Below are 20,244 nucleotides of genomic sequence, written 5' to 3' on the forward strand. Positions count from 1 at the left end.
ATGAGAAATGAACACACGAAATTGTTTTAAAAATGACAAAAGTAGCTTCACTTGAATGGTTGCCTCTTTTAACTTTAGGAAGTTGGTTCTTCATAAACGTAGACAATGACAGAGCCATCTGTGTGTCAGTCACACAACTTATTGAGTTATGTAGTATGTAAAATTTTGTGGATTTCGCCGATTGCTTCAATGTATTATAATGTTATTGTGCTGTAATTATTACTTAGCAATGTTGTAATCTTTTTTTGCATGTTAGTTTGATCGACAAAGCTCAATACGCTTTAGTTCGAGAAGAGCCAGAACATTGGAATCGTTAGCATCCCTTTATGAGGTAAGTCTTATTAATACAAATAACAGAGTTTTTAAGTTACATTTTGGCCAATCAATCAATTTACCCAAAAATATTTATTAAGATTCGCATTGAAAGAAATATTAGTTTAATATACCACTTCATTTTACAGTTGAGATGTCAATGTAATGATTGGCACTGCTTTCCAGATACAAAAGTTCAGTAAGACATTCCAGTGAAGCACTTTCACTTAAATTTCTCATTTTTTATTCAATTGTTTGAAAGAGAAAACAGACCTACCTTTAGAAATCAGTTTCCTGAAATTTTCATTGACATTACATATAGAATAGGTCTGTCTACATGTCATAGATTTCCATTTGGAGGTTGCAGAGTATCTCCCACACTTCAATACCCATGGTGCTTTTGAACGGTGGAGTTTTGGTTTTAATTAGTCTGATCTGATTAAATATTTTTCAAATAAAAAGCCAACAAAAATGAACAGGCGGTTGGACCATACTAAAGGAAAATATTATTTTGTTTTTGTGTAGAAAATTCGACATTAATCTTTGTATAGAACTTCCTTGTCATATAATAATCCTATATAATCTGAAATCATTTTTTTATAATTGTCTTTTAGATATTTTAGTTACTTTTTTCTTTCTTAAACTAACTGTCCACTCCCGACGATGATTACAACAAATAGTTTTACATTTAGAGTAAGTAGAAAAATATTTTCCAGGAAATGATTGTGTGCCATTTACGAATGCTGTACATCAATGTTATTGATTGAATTGAATATTTTTTTGTTAGACTATAATTGTTGAACTATAAGCTATATACACAACAATTTCTAATCCTCTATAAGGCACTGATTGGAGTATTGCTCGCACATTTGGAGCTCGGTCCTCAAACATACCCTAATGATACTCGAGTCAGTACAGCAGACAGCAATTCTACTTATAGGCGATCCAGAGTTGACTAGGAATGTCGCCGACCTAACACTGTTTTACCGATACTACAACAGATGCTTTTCCGAGTTGTCCACCATGATTATATATTTGCAAGACCTCTTCGACAGGCAGACGTGGCTCATAAACACCGAGTTGCCTAGAATCTCAATTTATCGGGATTCCTTTCTTGGGAGAAATGCAAGCCCGTGGAATCAGCACGTCTTTTTCGAAAGAAGTTCCAAATCAATTCTCATCGGCATCTCCTCGAACTATTCAAGTGTAGCAGGGTTTACCCTCTTATGCTTTAGTTTCACTTGAAAAAAATTGAAATTCAAACATAAGTAAAATCAAATGTAACAGTAAAATAAAAGAATAGATTTATCATTTTACAAATATTGATACTAAATTTTTCAATCGTTTCTAGGAAGAAGATCTGAAAAGAACTTTAGAAGAAAGCGCCAGTTTACAAAGGGCGTATGATAAGTACATAGATTTAGTGATTCCGAACAATGATTTTGATACAACGTTTAGGGAAATCATCGAAGCCCTAGAAGCTCTTACAACTGAACATCAATGGGTACCGGTGAATTGGATTTATTAATAATGTATTGAATGGAAAGCCACTCCATTAGTGCTAGATCATTTTAGTACGATAGCAATCTCATAGTTTAATAGTAAGGTATTATTCACTCCAAAAAACTTGTTGACATTCTAGAAATAAGTAAAATATTGTTTTTGATTTTTTAAATTTACATAGAAATAATAGATATTAATTTTTATCAATTATTTTTTAGATATATGAGAGATTAAACGGATTTTTTGGAGTTGTTAACAACACTTTTACTGCCCACATTTAGGCAAGCTCGCAATTTTGCCTTAAATACACTTTTCCTAAGAAGCAGCTTATGCCTTAAATTAGAGATTAGAAAAAATTGTACACTCTTGTTATATACAAAGTTGTAAAGATAGTATATTCTTAAATACATTCTATATTTTAGGAATATTGCAATTTAGAGTGATAAAAAGTGATACAGTACAATAACTGACAGTGTAGAACAATAATTTTGAGAAGCTATTGACATGAGTTTTCGCAAAGCGTAATAGACTATTTGAGCATCTTTTTAAAAACTGTTGTGTATTTCTGATATAATTAATAAAAATGTATGCTGTAATGGCGCTTGCCACGTGTCACCTGTGATGTGACACGCTAGAAAACAATTTGGGGGAATGCTATGAAGTGCTACAGTGTACAAATAAGTCTAAAAATAATTCAAACTGTTTGTGTTCCAACGAATTATAAAAGATCAAATACGTTAAAGTGATTTTGTGTGTTGAAATCATTTGAATTTCTAATTAGGAGAATACATATTTACAAAATTTGACCGCTAGTATTTTTGATTAATTTTTGGAAAATTCGTTTTATAAATAATACAAGAATACACTGCAGTTTTTGTACTGTGATATAAAAATATTTTAACGCAGTATAGCGGCCTAAATGTAATTATTGCGAGATATTTTTCGTTTTTTCTACTTCGTATCTCACGTTTATGGTACAAAATATCACTTACATCGAAGTAGATAATACATACTGTTTAAATGTTGGACTTTATTTGTAAATATATCAAGATTTTTTTGAAAAAATTAGTAATCTGTATTCTTTTTAAATTATTCTTATCAGCAGATTAAAATCTTGATTTTATTTTCAATTTGATTCCACAGTAGTTGTATTAGTTAGAATATTTAGTTTTATTCTATAAGTTTTTACAACAATAATCTTAGGTACATTATAAGATTAATCTTTTATTTTGTTACATCATATTATTTTATAATCCAAATAATATTTTTAATCTTACTATTTCTTTATGTTGAAGAACTTCAAAAGTTTCCGATTGAATATAAATTTCCACGGAATATTTGTGTTTGTCTTTCAAATAGATGTGCAAGAGGTGCCAACTAATGAGCAAATTTCATACGCATATAATAGGTTTACTCGAAATGATCTTCGTATACTTGATTTAGAGAAAAACCAATGAACTAACATATTGTATCCAATTTTGAAAATGCTTCATAATGTTATGTCTCATTTAAAGGAAATATGTTTTAAATGAGTTGGTTTACTTTGTTGAAATTTAAAATGGATAAAATAGATTGATTCAGAGGCAACATTTTATATATTCTGAAGGGCATTAACATTATTTATTTTATTAATGAAAAAATTACCTTTTTCAGTTAAATTTGGTTATAAAATTTTTTAAGGACGCTTTGCTGCGTCAACTTTTCTATAAATCTATGTGCTCCCCATTAGTTGCAGGATATTCTATATTATGTATAGCTATTTTACATAAAAGTTATACAATAAAAGGTTGCTTTTGAAATTCTTCTTCTTTAAACGGCGCTACGGTCATTTGAGAACCAAGACCTTCTCAACAATCGACTGCCAATTCTTTCTGTACTGAGCATGGTGCCTCCAACTTCGAACCCCTAGCTGGATCAGATCCGCCTCAACATCCTCCAACCAGTGAAAGCGCGGTCTTCGTCTCAGTGGACTTCCTTCAGGAAGTCTATACATTGCTCTGCGCGGGTATCGATCAAAAGGCTTTTGATATTCAGTCTAATATTGAATCTTAATTATTGTTTACGATACTTTCAAACTGCAATTCAACACAATGGCTTTCTTCATAAATTTGAAGCAAATACATATTTATTTGGTAAATAGTTTCAATGTCATGTCAGAATATATACATGAAAATATGTTAACATGGCAATGCGTCTGAAATTATAAGTTAATTGTATGTGTGTGTTTTTATTGACTTTTTAGGTATCCTCAATTTTTCATGAAAGAGCTTTGGTAATATCTATTCTACCAATAGGTTTTGGTAGCAAAAGTTTTCTATTCTATTTTCTTTATTAATTTTGATGATATGAGCAATACAAAAGTGAAATAAAACTTGTATGAGCTCGATAGAAGTGAGAAGCTATCACACTTGCTGGTTTTAGTCGAGGCTACCAAGGTTTTCACTTCCGATTTCCATGAACCTGCATCGATTTTAATGAAATTTTGACAGCATGTAGGGAATACTTCAAAAAGCAAAATCTATCTTACACCGATGTGTGCTTTTGCACTAGGGATAAAAATTTTTATGTTGAAAATAAACACGAAACGCTGTTAGCATTTTTTTTTTTGAAAAATCAGTAGTTTTTTAGTTATGCGGAAAAAAAACTACGTTTTTGATCGAATTTTCATGAATAACTCGAAAATTTTTGATTTTATCAGAAAAAGTGTAATAAACAAAAATGAAGGTTATAAAAAAACAAACAGTTTGATTTTTTTATATTTGTTTTAGGCATAATACAAACCGCGTTATCATTTATTGAAGGTTGAATATATTTATCGAACGAATATTTTTTAAAATTCAACGTCGAGTAACGGAAAAACTGTCAACTTTTCGTGGTTTTATCTTTTTCAAAGTACTTTAAAAAAGCTTCAAATTGAACGATAGTAGAACTCTCTAGCATAAAAACTAAGAACGTTATGGCTGAAATAAAATCGATTTATATTTTTTTTGTACAAAAAAAAAAAACATCAATTTCACCTTTAGCAATAGTACCCAAGCTGCAATAAAAATATAATCAAGTAATGATTCACTATTCAATGATTCAATGATAAGTTTAAACGATTTAGTATGCATAATTTCGAAAAAAAATTCTGAAAAACTATAGGATATACATCAAAATTGATAGGGAACAAAAAGTTAGTACTTTTTTTTAATTTTTTGTAACTTCTAAAATAACTGAGATATGACTTTACAAATCATACCCTAATATATGACGGATACCAATTTCGAACCTTTTAAACGTTGCCCTTTAAAAAATAGATGCCTGAAGAAATTTAAAACCTTTATAAACTTCTATGCTATAAAATTCTCTACAAATCTACGTTTTGAGCGACTAATTTGCTTGAAAATTAATCGAGATATGGCCAAAAAACTAAATACACTTTTTTTAAAATTTTGGACCAAGTATATTTTGGAGTAAAAGTGAAAGAATATAAATGATATTTTCTTTTTTTGTTGAACATTTTAAATACAAAATATTCGAGTTAAAAGAGATAAAAAAATGACAATTTGAAATAAATAAATAAAAAAATTATATTTGTAAGTATTTTATTTTTCCGAAATAGGGATTGATTTATATTGAAAATTGTAACTACGAAAGATTCAAGTCAAAACAGATGAAAAGATGTCCATTTAAAATTAATAAATCATCAAAAAGAATAAATATATAGACGTATTTATTTTTAATTTTTTTCAATATATTTATAAGGGTTGAACATTTGGGATGCAAAATATTTGAATTGAACACAAACAAAAAAAGTCAATTTAATATAAGTAAGCTACCACAAGGTAATAAAATATTTTTTTTTAATTTTATATTAACCAGGGGCGCTTTATAATGGATGAAATACATCAAGCAGAGTTGAAAAATTATAAATAATGTATTAAAACTTAAACAACTTTTATTCAAACCTTAAAAGTAGTTTTCTACTAATTATACGCTTATACTTATAATTTTGTTTATTTACATTTATTAAAAGGTAGTTTCCACCTCTAAAAGTAATAAGCACATTGAGGTATAGGATAGATTTTGAAGATAAGGGTAAGTTAAGCTTAATTCCAAATTTTCATGGGTAATATTTCATTTTTTCCTTGGTAGCCTGGACTATTTATATAGATATAGAATTTTTTATGTATATTTAGTATTAGTAAAGAAAACTCTTTTCCATCGTGTGCAGTTAATATGAGACTGTATTCTAAATTGTTATTTTCCTTCTGTAAAAAATTTTATCGCAAAATTTATTTCACATAATTGATTTATATGTATTTTTACTTATTTTACACCGTCCATATTTATTATTCAGGCGGCGTGTTAAGGATTTAACATTTTGTCTGAACATTTTTAATATTTTTTTAGTTGATAATTTTTTCAAATTTTATTTTACCTGTTTATCTCAAGCTTATATAAAATAAACTAAATTGAAAATTATTGATGCTTTTATTTAACAAACTATTCATTTTTCAAAAAAAAGTAAGTGCTAGTATGTAAGTTGCATAAATCACAGTCACTGGTTAACATTTCAGTTGCAAATCTTCAAGAAGCACCTTGCAAGTCTTCTAGGGATTTTTCTAAAAAAATCAATCATTTATTATTGTTGCAGCATTGATTTTATGTGAAGAACAAAATAGAATTTAATAGTTTTTTTTCGTACCACATAATGCTATGAATTTTTGATTAAATTTTCATATTCACCTCGAGCAGTGAGCAATTCTTTCCATAAACATTTTTCAATAGTATATCTCCATTTATCAACAGTCTCTAGATTTTTTGTCTTCAGGCTATATTCTACGTTCAAATGCGTCTGTCTATTTCTATTTTTGTTGAAATCATTGAGTAATATCCTGTTTCTTTTTGTTGTTGCAGACATACTCAAGTCACACATTTTTATGCTTCCTAAATAATAATATACGTCAGGTTGTTCCTCCTAAAAAAAAAAGAAATGAATAATGTACAAATATGTATAATGTTCAAATAATATTTGACTTATATGAGGTGTGATAAAAAAGTACATTTTTGTAGCAGAAATGATTTATGTTGTTTCCACGATACGCATACACCTGTATGCTGAATTGTCATTTGAATTTATGGATAAATTTAATTTTATTACCTTACCTTGATGGAACAATAGGCAAAGTATTTTTTTTTATATCTATAATGACCAATTACTTAATAATGAAAGTATAAATATTTAAATGAAACGTGGGTACAAAAAAGAAATTTGCTAAACCTTATTAAGAATATAGATAAATCTTAAAGATATTCTTCCTACTCGTCAAACAAGTATTTAGTTGGTATTCTATACTAGATTGCTTTTATGATTGATTTTTCATGTAATTTCAATGGATGTACGATTCCTTGAATTTTATGAAGTGCAGCATTATTTGAAATAATATCAATTCTACTTTAAAACTAATATTATAATAATAGAGAAAAAAATATGTTATAAATTAACAGAAGCCAAAGCAATTGAAGGTATATCGAAAGACTGTATAAATGATCTGAAGGATCAATGATCAACCAAAGATCTACCTAAAGAAAATTGGAAAAAAAGGAAGACAAGAAGTCCGGTATTTATGGACGATGTCAAGGCAATAACTAAGAGAAAACAAGCAAAGCCAAAAGATTACCATAAACAAACGAACAGAAAGAGAAATAAATCCAACATCACGATTTAACGTCATACGTCAAAATCACGTGACAAACAAACGAATGAGATAGGCTCTTTTCTATTGCTACGAAATTTGCAGCGAACGGTCCACGGGAAAAGATACAATCCGTTTATGTTGAAATTAATTTCAATGGCTGTGCGATTCCTTGAATTTTATCAAGTGCAGTATTATTTGAAATAATATCAATTCTACTTTAAAACTAACATTATATTTATAGAGAAAAATATATAAACAGTTATAACCAAACAAAAGCCAAAGCAATTGAAACATGTATATCGAGAGACTATAAATGATCAAAAGGATAATGATCGGCTGAAGATCAATCCGAAGAAGATTGAAAAAAACAAGAAAACAAGAAAGGTAATAATATCCGGCATAAACAGCTTAAAGCCCGATTCCTATACTTGACTTCCCGTTTATCGTTGTCATTCGCGGATGACGTTTCACGTTCGTAGCAAATTCTACACCATTGACGTTAACCTAAAAATCTTGTTATTCTTTTTGACGTGATATTTTTGTTTATAATCCGGTATTTATGGATGATATCAAGGCAATAACGAAGAAAAAACAAGCAAAGCCAAAAGACTACCATAAACAAACGAAAAGAAAGAAAAATAAATCCAACATCACGCTTTAATGTCATACGTCAAAATCACGTGACAAACACAAACGAATGTGATTGGCTCTTTTCTATTGCTACGAAAGTTGCAACGTACGGCCCACGGGAAAAGATACAATTTGTTTATGTTGAAAGTCACGAACGGCAGACCGATCGGCAAACGGCAACTATGAATGTTCTTATGCATTTCTATACTTGTAAATGACTTCCGCCTCAGTTATTAGACTAATACTTACAGTCGTGATGATAATGATTCTCTCGAACATAAAAACTAAAACATTTTTCTTCTTTACAGGTTTTTTTAATTTAAATTTGTCCTTCATGATCAACATACCGTAACCGGTAACATCAAATGGGCATTCTTGAATAGAAATATGCGGAGATACATTGGATGGTATTAAATCTATTTTTTCAAAATTTATTGGAGGTGATATTAGGTTGTTGCCTGATTTACTTGATCGAAAATAGGATGTCAATGATGATAACTTTAATTTATTCTTTGATTTCCTGTTAGGGTCTTTTCTCAACTCTACGTTTTCCATAAATATCTTATTTTTGTTGATTTAAAATTAAATTTTTGGATCTGAAATAGAAATGGAACTATGTTGAAATTTAATATAAATAAATATAAAATCGAATTGTTTTTTAATACCTCCTGTAAGTATTTTCAAGAAATAATTACAATTTATGATAATCTTTTTCAGAATGTCTCTTCATGGCGAACGGTTTCCTTGTGCATGAATAACGATCTAAAAATCTACATATCTCCTAAACCTTCAATTTTATTAAACAAAGAGACCTATTGAAAAATTCATTTTTGCAATCTTTATATCGTAAAGGCCACCCCTGGCCTTCAGATAGTAGTATATAATTATTTATTCCGTCAAACTCATACATACGTATTATCAATTAAAAATTCATAATGTTCAAATGTATAATTTAGAAAATATACTTAAATATAAATTCTGATTTCGCAATTTTGAAGACCTATGACTCAGAAACGAGGGGCCGTATGAGAATTTTTTTAGGTAAGTTTATACTATCGCGATCCCCTCGTTTATTGGCTCAAGAAAATCGAAAAATCATCCGATTTCGATGAACAGTATTAAATCATTTTCATCCATTCATGTCTTAAGACGTTAAATTTATAAAATGCAATTATTTACTAACCTCTCCTCGTATATTTAATAAACGTCATGTAAATACAGTCAATGTCCAAAATTATTTATATAAATACCTTGACATTAGTTTAAGGTGATATTTTTGTGCCGAGCTATCGATGAAACTAAGATGACAACTTTTTAAATCACTGCCGATAATTATAATAAGCAGACAATTAAGTAACCTAACAATATAAACGAGGGTAAATAGACGTTTTACCTGTTGCTTACCTGTACACACTTTTTTTTCCATGTCACTGTTATGCCCGTGATTATCTTGGCGTTATCTTATCGTTCACCTTAGGATTCAAATAATTTGAATAAACTGTGACTAATATATTAATGAAAACATTTACACTTTGCGAATTTTTCAAACAATACTCATTATACTGATGCGATGTCACGGTGACTGAAATTAGAACTTAAAAATAGCTGAAATATCGACGCGCCGGAACTTTTATTTTACATCCAATTAGGATATATGAAGTACAATAAACGTTAATGATGCACTCGTATTATGTAGGTACAGGGATTTATTGAAAATACATAATAATTATGATTTATAGAAGTGAACATTTATTGTGAATTTCCACGATTATAGCTCGCTGACAATACTAAGTAATAAAACGAAGGTTTTATAGAGGAAATAAGGTTTGTCCTTTCATCAAGTCGTACTGTAATTCTAGAAACATAGGTGTATTCTTAATTCGGTTGTGAAATATCAATGGTGAAGCGTAGGCTTTTTGTACAAACATATTTAGTAGGTATTTCTTTTAACTTGAGTTAACATCAGATTATTACTCAACTTATTCTTTGTAATCTTCAGACAACAGTAATTTTAGTTACCATACTTTGTTGAGGTCACGACAATAAAACAACAACGCTTAGTAGAATACATTCTAACCATGACAGGGTATTAAATCAGCACAATTATTCTGGCTCATTGTTTACTGCTAATCTATTCATTCCACTCCTTTCAGAAAATTCAAGAGTGGAATGTACCTAGCTGCGAAATTTCTTCCTCTTATATTTTATATGCTGCCAGGCAGTGGCGGATTTACGAATTTGCCGCCAACGAGCCAGACCTGATTTGCCGCCCTGCCCAATACAATGTAATGTGGGGGGGACTTGTAATTAGGCAGTGGGGAGGGGGAATAGGCGGAGGGGTGGTGCGATGCTTTCAAGGTTGGCAAAGTTGGAAGCTAGTAAAATTTCTTGGATGACCAAAAAACTAAATCTCAATAAAATTGTCTAAATATGACGATAGGAATTAATGGGACCTAAACCTTAGCTTTCAAATTATCTCTGCAGATTTGTCTCTATCAGAATATTATAAACATTGTATGGGGGAATGGATTGTCCGTGATGCCCACGGTGTGGAGGTGGCGTCGGATTTCGCACCTGTTTAGTTGGAGCAGTTGTTTGGTGTGACTGATAAATCTTACGATTTAATTGTCCATTGAGGCGGCAATGCTCCAACAAGACTCCTGTTAGTATTCGCAAATTATTTAGGTTGATACATTGATTTATTCCTAGTATCGTGATTTGATTCCATTCACTTTCAAAGCTTAGTTTCGAGCTAAACTCCAAAACACTCAAAGCTAAACTTTTTCGGTTTTATTCTGAGGTATGTTTCAGCTTTTTTAATAATATACGAAGAGGTGGAGGTTTAAAATCACTTTAAGTACCTCTGTTGGGCATGTTCTCATAGCCCTGTCTGTACATATAAAGGTAAGTTAGAGTAACCTCGAGAGATTAACTCTTGTGGTGATTCGATTATTAGTGGATGCTTGCAATGGAAGTTTGACTTTGGATCTTGTACAAGGAAGAACCAATAAACGTCTGTTATTGCCTGATAGATCAAAACGATTCAGTATTTGAGTTTATTTATTGTTTAGAATCGAAAGTCGACTATCTTTGAAAATATTTTAGTTGACAAAATGGTATCCGAAAACCCAAAAAAAAAATTTTGCCATATATAGATAGTTTTAACTTGTCGTGTGTATAGAAACAAATATGAGCATAGTTGTACTTAAAAATTGGTAATTGTATTCGCAGCAAAAGTAACTGAAAAATGAATAGCACAAAATATGAAAAATTTCAACTATGAAATCAGTACAAAAGTTTGTAAATAAACTGAATGTGAAGAAATTATACATTAAGTGTAATTAAAATGTGGTAGCTTCCACTTGTTCAAATTTGTAACATCAATAAAGGGTATATCTTATCAGAAGATCCAATTACAATAATCAATCCAAATAATCTAATTTGGTTTTCTCCCTCTAATTCAATAATTCTCAAAGTGGTCCAGGTGAATTTCTAGAAATTAGAGAAAAAAATTCGATAGAGGTATAAGAAAATTTCCATCGTTAGATGTTTGCATTTGTTGACGAGTTTTGAGGAGATGTCGCGGAGTCCGCCGCCGAAGTCACTAATAATTTGAAAGTGGTCCATGAAAAAATGAGTTCAAGAATCTCTGTTCTAATTGATGATATTCCGACTTATTTAATATCGAAATAATTATTTAAGATTGCAGATATATCGACGCAATTAGTGATTTAAAAAGTTTGATTTTCAAACAAGTATTTCTCCCTAATGAAATTGCTTTTCATTCACAACAATATGAAATTCATGTTTTTCTTCAGGAAATAGATGGATTTTTCTACATAAATTCACGGATTTACGAATAGATTTGTTACGAAGATGCTTAAAAACTCATTCATTGAAATGATCGATTGCTTTTTATTCTAGATATTTTACAAACTCGATTGCTAAAAAGGGAAGCTGAATAACGTAAATGTTAAACTATTTTGAAGTAACAGAAATATAAAAACATCAACATATCATTTTACAGTAAAAATCATTTTTATTAAACTTGCAGAACAACTTTCACTCTTTCTTACAGCCCTGTATATAAATAACGTAGAATAGGAACCTATTTATTGAATACTTTTATGCATATTGATACTATTATACAAAGAAAAATAACAGGAAATGTTACGGTTTGACTTAGCGCTCGATCGGTTGAAGTTAAAACTGTTTCGGAGTATTATATTTAGAATCATTAACTACACAAAACACATAGTGCATCAAATGCATTATTTTTGTCTCGTATTGTTGTCTATTATTTCAAAACAACATAATAATTGATTATAATGGAAATAAAATTCTTCTGAGTAAAGCCTAGTTTACACGAGGCCATCGCTAGCTGTCAGTCTGGTATTGGCATTTTTCTTCAAACATTTCTTTTTAACAGACTTTGCCGCGATTTCATTATTTTTTAATTTCAAACGCGTGCATGAGTACGATCGTCTAAACAACAGGGGTCCAGCCAGCTCTGTCTTGTCTACAGGACTGGCGCCAGCATTACTGGATTCGTATAAACTCTGCTTAATGATTTTCATTATCATCTTTTAAGCCGTAAGACCAATGGCCATAGGAGAAACTATAGAATCCTTGTATTTATACCTAATCCTTACATAGTCGGATTATGTATGGTCTCAACGCCTTTGTCTGTGCCAGTTCATTTCGAGCCATGAAATAGTAAGTATTATAAAGTTCGATAGTGTCTTTTAAAATGTCTACCAAGCGACGCAAAAATTTGTCTGTTGAGGTAAAAATTTTAGTCAAAAGTGTTTACTTAAAGTTAGCCACGAAAAATAAATTTCATTGAAACAAACTTTATATTTAACGAACATCTCTGAAAATACAGTTTGAAAAATTGTAAATAATTCAATGGCTCCTAAAAAAAATCACTAAAAGACAATAGTGTACCAAAGTGCATTGAAATCTCTCAAGAAGACCTAATCCATCGCAATATTTATGGAATGTATTAATAACAAGTACAAACGCCATTATTTCTTTCACGGAGACTGTTGCAGGAAACTTATGGTTATAGACAACGTGGACTCGAACGTAATGCCAACTAGAGCGTCAGCGCGGGCGCGAACGTAAATGTTTATAAATCCCGTTTAATTGTTTCACTACAAAGTTGTAGTGTACATTACGGTGTTTGTACACTGCTCTTGCAAAAATTAAAAATAGAATATATGCCGTAAAATAGATTTTCTGGTTGATCAGGGAAACAACTTCACATAATAAATTGAAATCGTTTTTATATAAAAAATAATTACTCTCTAACAATTTATCTTTTCTCTCTTATCCTCTCTAACGATTAGCATTAACGAAATTTTAAAGTAATTAAATCAAAAGATCAACTTCACGGAGGTTTCATATACCACTATTCTTCTTCTCTCTCTATTGGCTTTTTGTCTGACGACATACAGCCAGGATCTGTGTTTCTCTAGTTATCAGTTTATTTTAAGAGTGTACCACATGGTACGTCTGAAAACCTGCTTCATGTTCTTCAAAATAGGATTAGATTATTACAGAGGATGGTACATACCACTTTTTAAACTTACTTTATGTATTTGCTTCTTTATTTTTCTCTTTTGTTGACTCGCAAGTGCAAGCATAGAGTAAGCGCAAACATAGTGAACAAGAATCTGTTTTGTGATCTTTTAGGGTGGCAGCATTTGACGTACCGTGCTTGACAGTTGTGTTTACCCATAGATGAACGACATCTGTTTATGTTTGTTGTGGGGCTTAAAAAACCTCAAATATAGGATTTCTAATTTTAAAAGAAGTGAATAAATATTCTTCAGCATGTCTTATATGTTGGCTCATTTACACAACGGCTGGCAAGTCGATCAAGCAATTCTGTCAGAAGAAGATAGAGTAGTAGTGATTAGATTTGGACACGATTGGGATCCTTCGTGTATGAAAATGGACGAAGTATTATATAGTATAGCTGAGAAAGTTAAAAATTTTGCTGTGATTTATTTAGTAGACATTACAGAAGTGCCAGATTTTAATAAAATGTATGAATTATACGATCCCTGTACAGTAATGTTTTTCTTTAGGAACAAGCATATTATGATTGATTTAGGTACTGGTAATAACAATAAGATCAATTGGCCCCTCGAAGATAAACAAGAAATGATAGACATAGTTGAAACTGTATATAGAGGTGCCAGAAAAGGAAGAGGTTTAGTGGTATCTCCAAAGGACTATTCCACAAAATACAGATATTAATACTATTTCTATAATTACAGATTTTGGGTTATTTGTGATTTCATTGTGAAATGTTTGTTTCACTTCTATTTTAGTAATCCTAAATTTATTTCCTTGTACTATTTTCTCGCATATTTTGATGTATGTGTAGAAACATTTGATTTGTTTTTTTTTTATTACATTTTATATATTTACAGTATCCCATCATTATTTCTTAATAATTATGAAATGAAGTTGTTTGCCCTTCAATTTAATTAGAGTATACTATTTGTAGACACTCTAAACATTCACAAATAAAAGAAAAAACAACAATTTAAATTTTATTTATTTATTTCTACACTATTTACAAAAATATTCTCTTATTCTTAGATATCACAGTTTCTTCCCAGAATCTTCATCCACATTTTTCTCCTTATATCTTAGGACTGTTCCAATAATTTTACAATTAAATAATAACGTTTGAAATGTTAGATTTATAGCATTTCAAACTACATAATGGAACGCCTGTTTTTGAACATGAATATTTTTTTATGTTTCCACATCCCATACTGCAATAGACAGGATCAGGTATCTGTGCAATTGTTTTAGTTTGTAAAGGAAAATCAAATCCTTCTGGAAATGCCATAATTGTTATATCAATGTTTTGTTTGTATACGATTGATGGAGTAGATGTTTTCACTACTCTAGGTTTAGATTGTTTTGCAGCTTTTGAATCTTGTTTTTTTAATAGCCTTTCCATTGTTTTCTTTTTATCCTTTTCCCTCTTTTCATCGGCTAATTGTTTTCTTTTTAAAGATTTTATTGCTGCTTTTTGAATAGCTTCTGCAGTCATTACTTTTTCCTGAAAGTACAATTATGTACATAAGAAATAAACAGATCATGTTATAACATGAACTTGGATGACAAGAGGATTAGCAGAAGTGAAGTTATCAGGATCTCCAAGTAGATGGGATGTCTTGGAAAATTATAATTTTCTTTAACTTTTTACTTCTTAGATCTTTTTATACATATTTTGTGGTCTTTTTTCCTAGAAAATCAGTTTTTTCTAACGAAAAGAGTACTAAAGCTAAGACAAATCATGAAACAATATTGCCCCTGAAATATCTTTGAAGATAAAATAACGTGTAAAAGACAGAAAGTATGCCAAACAAGATATATGAGTCGTTTTAGAAATGTCATTGTACATAACGGTGCCTCTCAGAGATATCAAAAAACTATTTGTCTATATTGATAACCTAACCCAGCAATTGTTCAGATTTCATAATACTGCACAAAATAAAAGTCATCAAAGACAATGGAGACACATGAATAATTGACAGAGGCATATTTTGCTTCCCTACATCCTCTCTCCGGCTTTAACAATAGCATAGAGTAGAGTATATTTAAGCTTATGGAATTATTTGAATTTCGACTCACAGGATTGATCAAATAAGAGGAAATTACCAACTAAGCAATGTAAGTCAAAGGCTTAGGTTAGGTTAGGACTTTGGTTGCTTTACATTTGACATTTTTTTAGAATTTCTAGGATCTCCTCCCCCTGTCCCCCTTGACAATGCCCTTGCAAGTAAAATCTCAAATTTTGTATATTTTAAAGTTGAGTTTAAATATCAAGCTTTAATCTCACTTTGTTCACCATACAAATAGACAACACTGTAAAGGGACACTGAATAGAAGATAAGAAGTTATTCCAAATAATCAAAAATTAGTTAAAAACAAATATATTTTCACCATGGTGCTAGAGCTATCTGTAGGATTCTTTTTTTATTTAAAAATTATCATAATTTTATTAGAAAATAACTGAATAACTAAAATTCTCTTTCCAAACATCTGAAAAATGGCCAAGCCATAGACGGATGTTTGAAAAAGTTGTTGACATACCTTATATCCTGTGGGAAGAGACATTAACATAGGTGTGGACATAGATGAAGTACCTTCTCCCGTTCTGTCATACATTGCTCTTTGTCTCGCTGTCATCAGAGCAGGATCTTTAGGTTTTATTTTCTTCAGTTCATCGTCCACATCTTCCAACTTTCCAGATTCTATTGCTGTTAACCACCTTTCTTCATCACTAGAAGCACTATCACGTTTTTTGCGTTTTTTATTAGAATTTGAAGTTGAAGGTACTGGAGAATTTTTAGTTGGAGGTAAAATTTTAGGCTTTGTTGAGGTGGTTTCATCAACAATAACCAAATCGTTGGAAGATGAACCATCTTCAGACGTAACTGATTTGGATTTTTTAGATTTACTTTTTTTGGTGGATCTTTTAGGTGAAGTTTCGTCTTGATCTAAGACATATAAACTTTGTAATAGTTTTCAAATGGTATTCACTAAAATACTTACCCATTTTTTCGTGTTATAAACCTAACAAACGATAGAAGAAAGTTTAAGAATTCAAGCGACAATTGTTGGTTTGATTTTTGTATGTATCCTTAACTAAATAGTAAAATCATATTTTGAATCCAGACACTAAAATCAGAAAGACACTTCTTGTAGGCTAAAATTTATTGTCCCTGGTTGAAACCATAGATGAACCACATCGTTGAAACTTTATTATTTATATGTCATTTAATAAGGGATATGTTTTAGATGTACACTACATATGTCAATTCTGGGATGTATTCATTTAGCTTTATGGATATTGAACTATGACAAAGTGAAAATGCCCTTGTGAATTGAATTTTCAGGAATCTAATTGGAAAATAATTTTTTTTGGAGTCTCAAATCTTGAGAGATATAAAAAAAATATAAATTTAACTATTAGAAGCTAAGTGGTTTGGGAGGAAAGTGTAAAGAGATTGATGGTTTCACTAACGAATCACGATTCTACACCGGGAATGATTCATTCAATTCCTTGCTTAGTCTAGAGTGTTAAGGTCTATCTAGTAATGTTAATTGGACAAATTTTGTAAAAAATTTTTCAACAATCATAAATAATTATCTAATGGCCGATCCACGTATTCGTACTATTAAAATAAAGTCCGGTGTTGTTAAAAGGTTAGCCAAAGAAAAAATTGTTTATGAACGAGAAGCTGAAGCACAAAAAGTGCGCATAGAAAAGTTGAAGGAACAAGGTAAAATAATCAAATATGGTTTAATTATGATGATAATTTAATACATTCTATTATAACTTAAAATCATTTTGAAACCGTTCTGTTTAGGTAAAGATGAATATGAACTTAAGAAACAAGATGAAGTATTGAATGAAAGTTTGATGATGATACCTGATTGTCAAAGGAGACTTTTAGTAGCATATGAAGATTTAAAAAACATTTTAGAGACTGAAAAGGATCTAGAACAAACTGAGGACTATATTGCTGCACAGAAGATCTTGAATGAAGCTAAACTTCAGTTACCTAAAGCTGGAGACATTCACATGTGTTAACAATCGGTTTATTATATTTTTTCATTTTTGTATACTTTTTATTATTAAGGACTTAATTTTTATAATGAATTTTCTAAAATATCAACATTTTTCTAATCGCCATGTTAATATTGAAGTGCCTGTAATGGCAGATCCAAGGACTAACATATTGCAGAATATTTATAGTCAGTCTAATGATGAAATTTGGATTGATTCCTGGTTGCAACAAAATAATATCTATCATCCAATACCTAAGATCAAAGTAAATAAAGGTAAGCTCTTAACTTGTTTACCTTGAAATCAGTTTTTCAATAAAATTGTGAAGTTATGTGTATAAAATGCTTTTTTCTGTTTTTATATATTAATACTCATTATTTTAAGCTGCTAATGTGATAACTATCCATGATGCTCAAAATTCCTTGAAGGATTGCCTGAAGCTTTTAGAAAAACTTAGCCAAACACATCAAGAACTGGAAAGCAACTTTGATAAAATTCCATCAACCGAATGGAAACACAAAACTGTGGAGATTGGCAATATTAAAGATCAATTCACTAAAGTTATTTCCAAATTTGAAAACGGAGATGCCATATTTGCTTTAAAGAAAACTATTGAAAAGAGAAAGAAAAAGAGAATTAATCAAAAGAAAAATAAAGAATTTAGGAAACAACAATTGGAGGAGGAATTTCAGTTAAGAGAGAAAATGAATAAAAGTATTGATCAGTGGTTAGCTAGTAAAAAGGAGGATGATGAAAGATTGAAAATGGTACTTAGAAATGTTTATTTACTAATAAAAAATGTTTTACTTTGATTTTCTATAAAATATAAATGATATTATGAATTGATGACATCTTTATGTAGTTTTCCAACATGCACCAGTCACCTATCTCTTCTCATTTGCTTTTTATGTGACATGATTATTCAAGTTTTTTTTATAACATACTTTTTTTTCTAAATCTTTTCAGTGCTTTTCCTCCACAGATTACTTCCTTTATCTCAATCTACAATATCCAAATTCCAAGGGAACATGCTGCATTGAATCTTCTCAATGTTCCCCAGTTATCCAGTACTTTTCCTCAATGGGTGACTTATTTTCTCCCCTTCTTTAATATCTAAATCTCAAGTGCGCATGTTGCCTTGGCTTTTCTCAACGCTCCCCATCCATTTATCTACATTGATTTAACATGATTATTATTGCTTTTTATGAAGTTCCTCTGTTCTCTTTTTCCAGATCTCTTCAGTGCTTTTTCCTTTGATAGATTGTTCAAATGCATATGTTGCATTAGCTTTTATTAACCTTTCATATATTCTTCAAAGATAATTTGATTTTATTAGTGTTCTAATGCTTCCATTTCCACTTGTGTGTTCTTTGGCTATTTTGCCTTCCATCTGTAATTCTTCTACTTCTTTGTCTTCTATTACTTACCTATATATATAACATTGGTAACCTTTTATAACTTATGTTGTTTGATTCTTATTAACCATATATTTTGTCTTCTCTCGATTAATTTCAAGTCCAAACTTTTTTATCTGAACCAATTTCCTTATTTCTTCTTCTGTTTCAATATTATCTGTAGATGTTCGGTGTTAGATTTTCCAAACATATTAAGATTTTTGTTGGAATATAAACTTGTTTATGTAAATACATTTTTTAGGAAGAAGATATGAAAAAGGATGCAGACTGTGTTCTAGCTGAGGTAACAAAGAAAAAATCTGACGCTAGAAAGCAAATGGCATTAATAGGTTCATTAGCTAAACTGAGATTTATTAGACATCACATGGCTTTACAAAGAGGCGAAAAACCTTCTTTAGAAGATCAAAATGCTTTTAATATCACAGTTCGTAAGTGAATGAGATAAAAGTATGTAAACATTTTTTTGTAACATATCTGAAATTTTAGTTAAATTGAAAAATATGTGGGAATCAAGTTTGAAAACATACACAAAAGAAGAACAAGGTTTAAAATTGTTGTTAGAACAAACTGCTACAGAAGATACCAAAACTGCAGAGTTGAAAAAAGAGAAGAATCTTTTAGAGGAATGGCACGCAGTATTTTTTGGGCCAAGGCAAGTTATTCCACAGGATAACGCTACTTATTGGGCGTTAACTGCTGCTGAAAGAGACATGGAGACGTTTATAGCTATAAGGTAACTACAATTTACCTTATATACACATTTATATACAGAGTATAGAATGAAAAAAATTGATTTTTTCCTTAATTTAGCATGATTAAATAGATTTTTTTTTGTTTTAGGAAAAGTTGGGATACATTCCTAGTTTCTCCCACGAATGAAATGGGTTCTAAAATTCCCATAGGGTGGGTTTTACCGGGTACTAATGAAAATTGGTCAAAATACTTAGCGACTGCATAATATAGTTTTTTAACAGTGTAACGGCTTTTTGGCTTTTTATAAATTCAATTAAAAAAATATTTGTTCTTTTCAACACCCTAATAATGAAAATGAAATTAAAATTGTTTCTGAAAGATATTTTATTTAAATTAGTTCCAA

General features: G+C 30.2%; 5 protein-coding genes across 10 annotated transcripts in view; 3 read left to right on the forward strand and 2 right to left on the reverse strand.

Moving 5' to 3' along the window:
- The window catches only part of LOC130899318 (protein PALS2), a 47,869-nt gene extending 41,587 nt beyond the window's left edge, over positions 1–6,282 (forward strand). For 2 of the 3 annotated variants that reach the window (XM_057809180.1, XM_057809182.1), the window contains 2 exons: positions 257–331; positions 1,664–6,282. In XM_057809180.1, coding sequence (XP_057665163.1) covers positions 257–331; positions 1,664–1,840 — 252 coding nt within the window. In that variant the 3' untranslated portion in view covers positions 1,841–6,282. The remainder of the gene's footprint in view (positions 1–256; positions 332–1,663) is intronic. The other variant, XM_057809181.1, reaches the window with a different exon arrangement.
- Positions 6,278–9,762, reverse strand: LOC130899327 (uncharacterized). 2 transcript variants are annotated; one of them, XM_057809202.1, is made up of 4 exons: positions 9,523–9,762; positions 8,379–8,725; positions 6,547–6,778; positions 6,278–6,422 (listed from the first exon to the last, which is right to left on the reverse strand). In XM_057809202.1, exons 2-4 carry the CDS (start codon positions 8,682–8,684, stop codon positions 6,388–6,390), a joined length of 573 nt encoding a protein of 190 aa, XP_057665185.1. In that variant the 5' UTR covers positions 8,685–8,725; positions 9,523–9,762; the 3' UTR covers positions 6,278–6,387. The 2 variants fall into 2 exon arrangements, with proteins under 2 accessions (XP_057665185.1, XP_057665184.1); XM_057809201.1 differs by having other exon boundaries at positions 9,534–9,761.
- Positions 9,763–13,851: 4,089 nt separating this feature from the next.
- LOC130899330 (thioredoxin-like protein 4A) lies at positions 13,852–14,687 on the forward strand. The gene has a single exon (XM_057809207.1). It carries the CDS (start codon positions 13,968–13,970, stop codon positions 14,394–14,396), a length of 429 nt encoding a protein of 142 aa, XP_057665190.1. The 5' UTR covers positions 13,852–13,967; the 3' UTR covers positions 14,397–14,687.
- LOC130899326 (INO80 complex subunit B) lies at positions 14,688–16,948 on the reverse strand. Its single transcript, XM_057809200.1, has 3 exons — positions 16,716–16,948; positions 16,254–16,660; positions 14,688–15,216 (listed from the first exon to the last, which is right to left on the reverse strand). The coding sequence occupies exons 1-3, from the start codon at positions 16,717–16,719 to the stop codon at positions 14,821–14,823; spliced, it is 807 nt and encodes a 268-aa protein (XP_057665183.1). The 5' UTR covers positions 16,720–16,948; the 3' UTR covers positions 14,688–14,820.
- A 257-nt stretch (positions 16,949–17,205) lies between these two features.
- Positions 17,206–20,219, forward strand: LOC130899323 (tubulin-specific chaperone A). Of its 3 annotated transcripts, XM_057809195.1 has the most exons (5): positions 17,530–18,008; positions 18,118–18,500; positions 19,390–19,576; positions 19,635–19,881; positions 19,989–20,219. In XM_057809195.1, exons 1-5 carry the CDS (start codon positions 17,708–17,710, stop codon positions 20,104–20,106), a joined length of 1,236 nt encoding a protein of 411 aa, XP_057665178.1. In that variant the 5' UTR covers positions 17,530–17,707; the 3' UTR covers positions 20,107–20,219. The 3 variants fall into 3 exon arrangements, 2 of the variants coding, with proteins under 2 accessions (XP_057665179.1, XP_057665178.1); XR_009060015.1 differs by lacking the exons at positions 19,390–19,576; positions 19,635–19,881; positions 19,989–20,219 and adding an exon at positions 17,206–17,446 and having other exon boundaries at positions 17,534–18,008; positions 18,118–18,389; XM_057809196.1 differs by lacking the exons at positions 19,390–19,576; positions 19,635–19,881; positions 19,989–20,219 and adding an exon at positions 17,206–17,446 and having other exon boundaries at positions 17,534–18,389.
- Positions 20,220–20,244: the final 25 nt, after the last annotated feature.

The sequence above is a fragment of the Diorhabda carinulata genome, chromosome 11, assembly GCF_026250575.1.
Source record: "Diorhabda carinulata isolate Delta chromosome 11, icDioCari1.1, whole genome shotgun sequence".
Lineage (NCBI taxonomy): Eukaryota > Metazoa > Arthropoda > Insecta > Coleoptera > Chrysomelidae > Diorhabda > Diorhabda carinulata.